Below are 10,639 nucleotides of genomic sequence, written 5' to 3'. Positions count from 1 at the left end.
TCGATTCTTTATTTTTCCTTTCTTCTATCTCTTCTTTTTAATTTTTTCAGCACCTTCATTTTTTTTCCATTGTTGATTCTTTCTTCTTTTTTTTTTCCTTTTTTCTTTGTCTTCTTTTCCATTTTTCCAGCGCCTTCTAATTTTCCGTGCCATTCAGCAAAAAATTCAGAAAACTTCCGTAAATTCTGAATCATTTAATTTTTTTCTTTTTATTGTACAGACCACGTGACTTTTGGTTGATACAGAGCTTTCACCCTTTTGACGCTACTGACTAGGAGAGAGGCTCCAAGAAGAGTGGGGGATTCTATTATTATTATTATTATAAGTTTATAACGATGCGAATGTCGTGTTTTTTTGTTGGTAGAACTCAGACCCAGTGTTTTATATGGTTTCCTGAACTTTCCCCGTCCATTTAGCCCAGTTATTGGTGGGCCACAGCCCAAATATTAATGCCCAACACACCATCCATTATATTTGGTAGACTTTTGCTTATGGAATATACGAAGAGATCTACTCTTTGGTTGGTGGGTGTGTGATCCTAACGGATCAGTCAAATATACCATCATGAGGTAAAGGGGTGCAACTGGGGCCAGGTTGGGTTACATTAGGTTGGGTTACATTGAGGCTAGCTCAACCTAAGTTAGCTTTACATCAACCCTAACCCGACCCAACTTGTGCCTCTGGCTCGTCAACCCTAACCCAACCCACCTCTAAAACCAACCCGTCTAACATGTATTTTCCAAATTGGTAAAAAAATTAAAAAACATAACCCGAAGACTTGAAAAATGGTGATAAAATTAGAGGACGAGGCGGGTTAAGGTCAGGTCGTCCAAAACCTCAACCCTAACCAGCCCACACCCAAATCAGTTGGTTTTTCTCTACGTTAACCCAAGCCAACCCAACCCAAGGAAACACCAACCCAACCTGAGCCGAAATTGGGTTCAACCCAATCGGGTTCAGGATGAGACCAAGACCATGTGATCTCTGCTCTAGATGGGACCAAGACCATGTGACTCATCACATGATGCTCAACTAGATCAACGGTCTTGATCGGAGCAAGCAAAAGTTCATTTTCCTTTTTGAAGGTTGTTACTTGTCAAATCTTTTAGGGCAAAAAGTGAAAAAACTCGTCTTTTAAGGAAAACCTTTTAAATGCATTTTAAACACGTTTTACACATGCATTTTTACTAACTTTCCTATTTTACGCTCGCTATATTTTATAAAATGAGGAAGTTGAGCCCTTGCGAAAAAGAGGTGAAAGGGCTCCCCATCAGCCAGGAGCCCTTTCACCTCTTGCAAACTTCCTCATTTTATAAATGACAAAATTTAACACCCATTAACTAGGGTTCTTTCGTGTTTTAATTTACTTCACATGCGTTTTTATATGGTGCCCGTGAAGTCTGGTGTAGGACTCACAACCTTTGATATTTGGTCAAACAGCAAGTCACTTTTCAAGAGGCTGGTGTTGGATCAAATATAAGGGCGGCACTTTTCTCGTAGCCCCGTACATTTAACTTCATACTCAGGCACCATATAATTTCTCTTCATTAATTTAAGGCGATGATAAATTTCCACCCCTATAGGATAATTTGCACCCCTTTTAACACTAGGGGGTACAACTTGGGTCGGGTTGAGGCCAACCCGACCCGAGGAACCCATTTTTCCAAACCGAATCCCACCTGATTTCCAATCCGACAAGGTTTAACCCGACCCGACCCGACCCGAGGAAGGAGGAACCCATTTTCCCAACCCAATCCGAGTTTTTAAGCTTAAAAATTATAGAAAATGTCAGGTTTCATTCATGTCTCCAAATCCTTAACCCGAACCCAACCTAAACTCAACCCGAACTTGAACCCAACCCGAACTCAACCTTACCTTTTTTGGGTTGAACCCGTTGGGTTTGGGTTGAGCCCGACCCGAGTTGCACCCCTACTTTTAACGTTAGTGTCTACAACAATTCATGTTAATAGGGGTGCGAATTATACTACAGGGGGTGCAATTTTATCATCTCACCTAATTTAACGGTAGTTTTTAGCCGGTTTTTTTAGCCAATACCGTATTTCCCATCCTGTTTTTTCTTTAAATCTTTTTCTGCGGTAGTCCTGATTACACAAATACGTCCACATGTGGGACCCAAAATTACCTGCGAACCATAGACTCCACAGCAGCGTGGGGACCATCAAATTTAAATCTCTGTGCATCATCATGTCAACACAGATTCCTCAAATCCCTCATTAATGGTCCCCTGTCAAGACAGATCTAACAGGGTCTCATTTTTTTTACAATTTTACCCTCCTTTTCTTCAATTATTGGACCCCTTTTACAGTTTAAACTAACCACTCATTTCTTCCTCCATATCCTCTATTTAAACCCCAATCCCTCCCCCTCCCCTTCCTCGAGAACCCTGCAATTTCAGCTCCCAAATTCTCCTCAAAATCCACCAAAACCCTTTTGAGATTTAGGGTTTTCTTTTCCTTCTAGTAAGGGGTAAAACCCAGGTTTGTAGCATTGTAGACATCACGGCTATACAAGTATTTATCCGGTCACTGGTTCATGTCCGGGCAGTACGACGCAAGGGTTGTGTAACGGAGACCAACCCTTCGCCGCACGGCGGGCGTGGAGCCTTGCCTTCTGAAGGAGGGAGTCCTTCTGATCTCTTGTTTCTTGCTGGTGGTGGTGTAGAAAAATTTTTCCTTGTTTTCTCTCCTTTTCGCTCTTTCAATCTTATCAACGTTGAATAAGAGAAGACTGAGCAAGTAGGGAAGGGAGAGAGTTAGATTAGTTAGGTTTAGTAAGTTTAGAATTAGATAGTGTTTTTTATCAAGATCCATAATCAGTAGTCATGTTGAGCATCAAGAGGGTTCCCACTATTGTTTCTAATTTCCAAAATGAAGAGGACGAGAATGGAGAAGGATGTGGCCGTAAGTGCCTTGGAAAGTGCTGTCTTCTTCAAGGTATTCTTATTCTCTCTTGTTTATTTCTTTCTTTCTATAGAAATTTAGGGGCAGTTTGGATAGGCGGATTATAGAATCCAGATTTTAAAAGAGGGTTCATGGTCAAGCATCTGTAGCGTTTCTTGAATTTTAAGTGAGAAATTCAGGTTTTAAAAATCTCTCCTGCATCCTGAGGTTTCTAAAACCTGAAAATATGGGAAGATCTGCTGCTCTCTTGCTGTCGGAAAGAAGGGCGAGAAGTAAAAAAACAAGTCAAACACGACGGCCGGTCTGTAGGCGAGAAGTCAAACACGACGGCTTGTCTGCTTCTTCTCTCGTCTCTTACCTACCATTTTGAAGAAATCCTGGATTCTAAAATCCGATATGAGAATCCGGGATTTCTTCAAAATTGTAGAGAGACGAGAAGAAGCGGATCAGCCGTCGTTTTTACTTCTCGCCTTTCTTTCCGACAGCAAGAGAGCAGTAGATAACCCTACCTTTTTATGGGTTTTTGGCTTGGGTATTTTGTCAACAATTTACGGCCCTGTTGTAGGGTGTTCTCTTGCTGAGATAACCCTACTTTTTCTAGGGTTTTTCTGCAACCAGAAACCCTTTTTTGTTGGAACTTTTCTAGCCTAGAGAGAGAAGACAACTTTGCCCTAAAAGGGTTTTTCTTTTTCTTTTCTTTTTAATATTCAAAAGGGTTTTTCTTTGTTAAAAAAAAAGAAATCCTTGTATGGATGATCATAGCCGTTTATCTGGTGAGCCCACTGAATCATAGTGAGTTGGGTGCGGGCATAACTTCTAGGCCCAAAAAACATGCAGGTTGGGACTGTACATAAGTCATCTCTATGGGCCTAAGGGGCTCTTGCTAAGCTATAAATATTTTAGAATATTGAAATGAGTTTTCAGTACAAGTAGCAGAACTCAATAAAATTTTTTTTATCAAAAGTATCTTTGATACCTTATGGGCCGTTTGGATATCAATATTTTAAAATCTTGGATTTCCTCAAAATCCTTAATGGGAGAAGAGAGGAGGAGACTGTCCATCGTTTTCTAATTTCTCGCCCCTCTTTTCGTAGAGTGAGAGAGAGAGGAGATCGTCCCGTGTTTCTGGGTTTTAGAAATCTCAGGATGGGGAGAGATTTTTAAAACCTGGATTTCTTACTTAAAATCCAGGATAATGGATTGTAAAATCCAAAATTTTACACCGCTTTCAAACTAAAACCTGGATTCTAAAATCCATATATCCAAAGTCCAAACAGTCCCTATGTGTTTTTTTTTATGATACCTAATGTGTTAATCTTTCACGAAAGACAAAAAAAAAAAGAAGTTTAGTAGCTTGCTAGGTCTTAGGCTTGCAAACTGAGTCTAAGCTGGGCCTGGGTGTAAAGATTTCCCTCATCATTGGCCTAGGCTGGGCTCGGCCCAGTCAAATTTCATAGGCTGAACTTGAGAAAGCATCAACCAAGCTCAAGCAGTCCTGGACAACCCAAGGGCTCAATCTTAAAGTCCAAATCTTCACCTAATATGGTTGAAAAGTTTAGAAATGGGTTTGGCTCCAATCATCACAGTCAATCTCATGCTGGACTCAAGAGAGCATCAACCAAGCTCAAGCAGTCCTGTACAACCCAAGGGCTCAATCTTAAAGTCCAAATCTTCACCTTAAATGGTTGAAAAGTTTAGAGATGGGTTTGGCTCCAATCATTACTGTAGATGTGACCAACAGTTCTTATGATCCATTGAACTATCCAGGTGGTGGGCCTTATCAGAAATTCATCATCTTAAAAATGACCCAGTTAGACAATCATGACTGTACAAGTGGTGTTCTAGTGTATGAGGAAAAGCAAAATGTTTGAATAGTCCTCATTCAATGGGCAAAAACCCTTCCAGTCTTCCAAGGTAGTGGCTGTCACGGTCTTTTGGGCTAAAACCCTTCCGAGCTTTAAGTTTGTTTCTGCCTTTGACTGGTGGAATGGATGGAGAGAAGTGTGCGTCTACTCAGAGAGCAATGTCCCTATAGTTCAAGATTGGGAGCCTCCAGAGAGGGGATTTCTCAAGCTTAATTTCAATGGTTCTAGTGTTGGAAATCCGGGCCCAACTGGAATTGGGGAAGTTCTTAGGGATGAAGAGGGGTTGGTGAGATGGGCTTTTGCGGGTCCTATTGACATTTCTGACTCTAACGAGGTGGAAGTCCAGGTAGTCTATTAGGGCATCAAATTTCTAATAGGAGAAAACTTCAATTGAGTGGTGGTGGAGGGCAATTCCTTAAATGTGATTCGATGGTTGTCTGACTCTCATATTTTCCTTGGCGGTTTGCAGATCTCTTTAATCAGATAAAGGACATTGTGGGTTCTGCTAGTGTTTCCTTCCGTCATATTAGAAGATCAGCCAATAGAGTGGCGGATAAGCTTGCTAGGAGCAGAGTTTATCTGGAGTCTTTGGATCATCATGACTTTCTCCCTCCTTGAGCTTCTGGTTGTATCCTTTTTCTTGGTTCTATAGGTTTTGGTTGTCCCTTGTATATGTATTCTGTATTTTTTTACCATCTCGATCTTTTAATGAAATCTTTTACCATTCAAAAAAAGGGTGATGATATTTTCAACAACGACCCCCCCCCCCCGGCAGTACGTATGCGCCCCCCTATAACGTGAACAATGGGCAACTTTAACGTTGTTTGACGTCAAATCATGTTATAAGGGGGGCGCATGCCTGCTGCAGGAGGCATAGTTGTCAAACTCTTACGAGTCGTACAAGTCGCCGGGCTCTCGAGTCGAGTCGAGTCGCCGGGCTTTCGAGTTGAGTCGCCTCTGTCGAAACTCTTACGAGTCATCTGGTGACTCTTACAAGTCGCTCCGAGTCGAGTAAAAAAACTATGACTCTTAAGAGTTGAATCGAGTTGTTGGGCCTGGGCTTTCTTATTTTGATGGTTGAAAACTTGGAAGTAGGAACATAAAACTTAATTATTTTTGTTCATGCAAGTTACAAGCATGTAGTTATTTACTAGTAAAATGGTGGGCGCCACGCCATAAAACATGAGATGTAAAGTGGCAGGCTCCAGTCAAATGCATAGGTTTGGGTAGGGACGGTGGACACCACCTTGTCAATAACATTAGGGGTAAAATGGTGGGCCCCACTTTCTGCATTGGTTTGGGTAGAGATAGTGGGGCCCACCAATCCTAGGCATGGTCATTAAATATTGGGCCCCACCCCATCATAGCATGAGGTGTAAAATAATTAGTCCAAACCATTAAAAAAAACAAGTTGGTCCTACTCTGTATGCATGGGTTTGGATAGAGTTGGTGGGCTCATCGGATCAAGGGTAAAATAGTGGACCCTACGCATGCTATTCTTGGGTATAGAATCCACCCCACCCCATCAAAAGATCAAAACATGATGCAGGGGAAAATACTTTCCAGGAAAAAAAATTTCTGGAAAAGATGAATGACATTTGGAAAGTTACGTGCTTAGTATATTTGATGGATATTTTTAGCTTAATGCTTTATCTATGTGCAATTGGGTTATTTTTTTTTACATGTTTCATCTTTTGAGATATAATGATATTTTTTTCAACTACATTTCTACTCTTTTCAAAAACTCTTACGAGTCACGGGTTGACAACTATGGCCGCGGGGGTGGGGTGGGGTGGGGGTTGGGGGTTGGGGGTTGAAAATATCATCGCCCGAAAAAAAAAAAGAAGGGCAAAAGATCCAGCATAGAAGTTAGGAAGTAGGATCATCTCATCTGTGTGCACTTGGAGTATCGTAGTTTGGCTGAAAAAATCTCTCCTTTTTTCTCAAGAAATGTAAAAAATTTGTCGGGATTTGATCAGAAAGCCTAAACTCCCATTTCATTTGTTAATAAACCCATTAGTTCATGTGAATGGCTAGTGCTAAGGGCATGGGAGTGTCTTCCAATTGAGCTATGGGCTTATGAACTCTTGTACTGATTTCTTTCTTACTTTCCTCCATTCTAGAGTGTAAATGGGACTTTTATCTACACTACAAACTGTTCCTACTCCACAGTGACCCATTCATAGTGTTGTCCTAAAGAACAGACACATAATATAGAGGACAGGAAAAGATTCAAATTTGTCCAAGTCTATCCGCAATCTGTGACATCCCTTCCTTTTCTCTTTTTATCATATTCCCAAGTACTCTGTAGGCTTACCTTCTTTCTAAAACTAAATTAATACAATGCTATGTGGGTGCATCAATCTGACAAAATTGCAATAATTTGGCTGTAGTGATATAGAAATTTCACTCCCAATGCCGTCGTTATTGTAAGGTTCTACTGAGAACCTGTACAATTTTTTTATTTTTTTTTGAGCACTTCATGTTGATTATGGAGATAGGATTGGATCTTACTGTTTACTTGGTGTTCTCTGTGCTCAATTTATGTATGGATTGATTGTGGCAGGGGCCAAGCTTCCTTTGTACACATTTAAGAAGAAGAATAATGTGAAGGATTTGAACTGTCATAACAAAGAGCCCCAAGTTTTCTTTCTCGATACCTTGCTTCTCGGAGAGGTAAATTGTTGGGATGAAGAATTTCATGTTTTTTAGTTGTACTTACGACGGATAGTCTCATTTTGACTTTGAATTGCAGTGGGAGGATCGAACACGCCGAGGGCTTTTCCGCTATGATGTCACTGCCTGTGAAACAAAGGTTTAATCCAGTTCTGTTTGCCACTATGAGCTTCTTAATGCAATTTGATCAATAGTTATCATTATTTTTATCTTTCATGCAGGTGATTCCAGGTGAGTATGGTTTCATTGCACAGCTTAACGAAGGTCGTCACCTTAAGAAACGACCCACCGAGTTTCGAGTAGACCGAGTGCTCCAACCCTTTGATGGGAACAAGTTCAACTTTACGAAGGTTGGGCAGGAGGAGGTTCTCTTCAGGTTTGAAGAGAGCGAGGACTTTGAGACCCAGTATTTACAAAATGCTCGCATTGATTCCTCCAACTCCCCAAGTGTCGTTGCTATTAATGTAAGTATAAGCGCAGACTCTGTTTTTCAAATTCAGCATCATGATTCTTCCTCATTTATGCTCTCAGGATAAATAAACCTGATAGCCTAAGCTTCCTCGTTTATGTTTTACTTGCAGGTAAGCCCAATCGAGTATGGGCACGTGCTTTTGATCCCTCGTATTCTCGAGTGCTTGCCCCAGAGGATTGATCGCGAGAGCTTCTTGCTTGCTCTTTATATGGCTGCAGAGGCAGGGAATCCGTACTTCAGGTTAGGTTACAACAGTTTGGGTGCCTTTGCCACCATCAATCATCTTCACTTCCAGGTGACTAGTTGTTGCACATCTTATTATTTTCTTGATGGGCTCTGGGTAAGTCCCAAAAAGATTTGGTTATGATGGTAATTAATTTCTGCTTACAAATTCATTGGTGATGACAGGCTTATTACTTGGCGGTGCCCTTTCCCATCGAGAAGGCTCCAACTCGAAGAATAGCAACTGTGAAAGGACACTCAGGTAGTGGAGTGAAGATCTCTGAGCTGTTGAATTATCCTGTGAGAGGTCTCGTTTTCGAGGGTGGAAATACGCTGGAGGATTTATCCAATACCGTCTCTGATGCCTGCATTTTCCTTCAAGAAAACAACATCCCGTACAATGTCCTTATTTCTGATTCCGGGAGACGGATATTCCTCTTCCCTCAGGTAACAAATGGAGCTACGAATAATTCAGGAATCATCTTATCCAGTTGATTGCTGACTCATTTTCATTTCTGACACTCATCTTTTTTTGAACAAACAAGCAGTGTTACGCTGAGAAACAGGCGCTTGGAGAAGTGAGCCAGGAGCTTCTGGACACCCAAGTGAACCCGGCTGTATGGGAGATCAGTGGACATATGGTGTTGAAGAGGAAAAAGGATTTCGAAGAGGCATCTGATGAGAACGCTTGGAGGCTGCTCGCCGAGGTCTCTCTTTCCAAGGAGCGGTTCCAAGAGGTGAAAGCTTGTATCTTGGAAGCTGTTGCAGCTTATCAGGAAGCCGAAGAAGAAGAAAAAGAAGAAGAGGGAGACGAAGAAGCCATGACCAGAGGCCCCTACTCTGGTATGATTAGTGGGAAGGAAGAATGCTGCCTGGTTTAAGAAATAGAGATATCTATTTCTTAGTAGTAGTTACTGTTTAAGGACACCTGGTTTAAGACATGACCACATGCCCCTACTCTGGTATTGTTCTTACTGTCTCTGTTGTGTCTCTCGTTAAATAAAAGCCATAGGAGTGTCAGTTGTAGTTTAATAAGCCATAGCTGGTCTTTGGCAGTTGTTGTCCTTTTGATGTTTTATGCTTTGTCTGTCCGTGTAGTAATTTCAATTCATGTGTGTAGAACTATCTGTTTGGATCTTGATTGCATTTAGAGGACTAGTATTGTGTATTTGTATTTTAAAAAAAATTGTATTGTGTATTTGTATTAATCTGCTATGTACTAATTTCTTCCTATACAATTGTGGTCCGAGAACTCTTTCTAGAAAATACGAAAAAAGTAGAAGAAAACAGCATACTACTGTGTACATGATAAATGCAGTGCCAATTCTCATATGTGGCAGCGGCTAAAGCGGACTACTTGGGAATCCTTAATGTGCACTGTATGTCCCTGATTCTAACAAATATTAAGTAGGGGCCCGAGTTTTTTGGACTTTTGGGTTCATCTGGTAACCAACATGGATTTATTTACTTCCCCATCTTGCTACTGTTGGTTTGGGGTATGTCCGGGTGAGAAAGTTATATACACCTTTCCATACCTTGTATCTAGAATACTTCACTTAATTTCCTATGCAGTCTTCAGCTTTGGTGATACTTATCATGCTTTTTTTTGTTGTTGTTGTGAAGTATAAATGATTAAATAGCACCACCGTCTCTAACAGCTTAAGCTTTTGGAGTAATTTGGTTCTTTCTACTAGAGCTACTACTTCACGGCAGGTTTTGGGTTCAAAACCGAACAACTCCTTAATATTAAAAATCCACGTAAAAAAAAAGGGGGCCATACAAAGAGGGGGAGTGTTGAAGTATAAATGATTAAATAACACAACCCAGAAAAAAAAAGGGGCCATACAAAGAGGGGGAGTGTTGAAGTATAAATAATTAAATAACACTCTCTACTTTCACAAGGCTCTCAAAGAATCGTTTTCATTCTTCGGTTATATATGGAAATATAGAAATAAAATGACTACAATTTTACCTTGTTTTGAGTCTTGTCTGGGTTGAATCAAATTTGTTTTTTGAGAGGAAGCCTAAACCAACTTGACCCAATGAACATCCCGGGGAACAAAAAAAAAGCTAGAATAGTGTGGTTGGAAGGAAAACTTTAATGAACTAAGAGTCTTGTAGATGAAAGCAAGATGCAAAGATCTTATACTAATTAGGGATTTGCTAGTGTCCATCGCAAAAGGCAGTTTGTAGATGGTCTGTTGCATGTCAGACCTGCCACAGAGGCTCACTATTTAGCAGATTTTGTCATCATTCACAAGGTGGCTGGTCTAACATGCGACAAACCATCTGCCTTTTCCGATGGGATGCTAGAAAATCCCTACTAATTAATGATAAATAACAAATATTCCTATTAGTGTGATTAATAATGGTTCGATAGATTCAAATAGGTATTGAAGTTTGTACGAAGATTTGAATGGTTTGCAATATAATGTGATGAATTTGCTAGTGTCCATCCCAAAAGGCATTTTGCGGATGGGCTG

The 10,639-nt window shown here is 40.7% G+C and overlaps 1 protein-coding gene and 1 long non-coding RNA gene across 2 annotated transcripts; both read left to right on the top strand.

The window, feature by feature from the left end:
* Positions 1-2,384: 2,384 nt before the first annotated feature.
* On the top strand, positions 2,385-9,364 carry VTC5 (GDP-L-galactose phosphorylase VITAMIN C DEFECTIVE 5 (VTC5)). Its single transcript, XM_077394813.1, has 7 exons — positions 2,385-2,954; positions 7,353-7,462; positions 7,542-7,601; positions 7,684-7,926; positions 8,044-8,229; positions 8,343-8,603; positions 8,705-9,364. The coding sequence occupies exons 1-7, from the start codon at positions 2,843-2,845 to the stop codon at positions 9,035-9,037; spliced, it is 1,305 nt and encodes a 434-aa protein (XP_077250928.1). The 5' UTR covers positions 2,385-2,842; the 3' UTR covers positions 9,038-9,364.
* Positions 2,964-5,529, top strand: LOC143890220 (uncharacterized). The gene is made up of 2 exons (XR_013255146.1): positions 2,964-5,132; positions 5,256-5,529. It is a non-coding gene; the product is annotated as an uncharacterized LOC143890220 (long non-coding RNA).
* Positions 9,365-10,639: the final 1,275 nt, after the last annotated feature.

The sequence above is a fragment of the Tasmannia lanceolata genome, unplaced genomic scaffold (genome assembly GCF_043159265.1).
Source record: "Tasmannia lanceolata isolate RefF3 unplaced genomic scaffold, GAP_Taslan_0.1 ptg000013l, whole genome shotgun sequence".
NCBI classification, from domain to species: Eukaryota; Viridiplantae; Streptophyta; class Magnoliopsida; order Canellales; family Winteraceae; genus Tasmannia; species Tasmannia lanceolata.
This window is presented reverse-complemented; position numbering and strand designations above follow the sequence as displayed.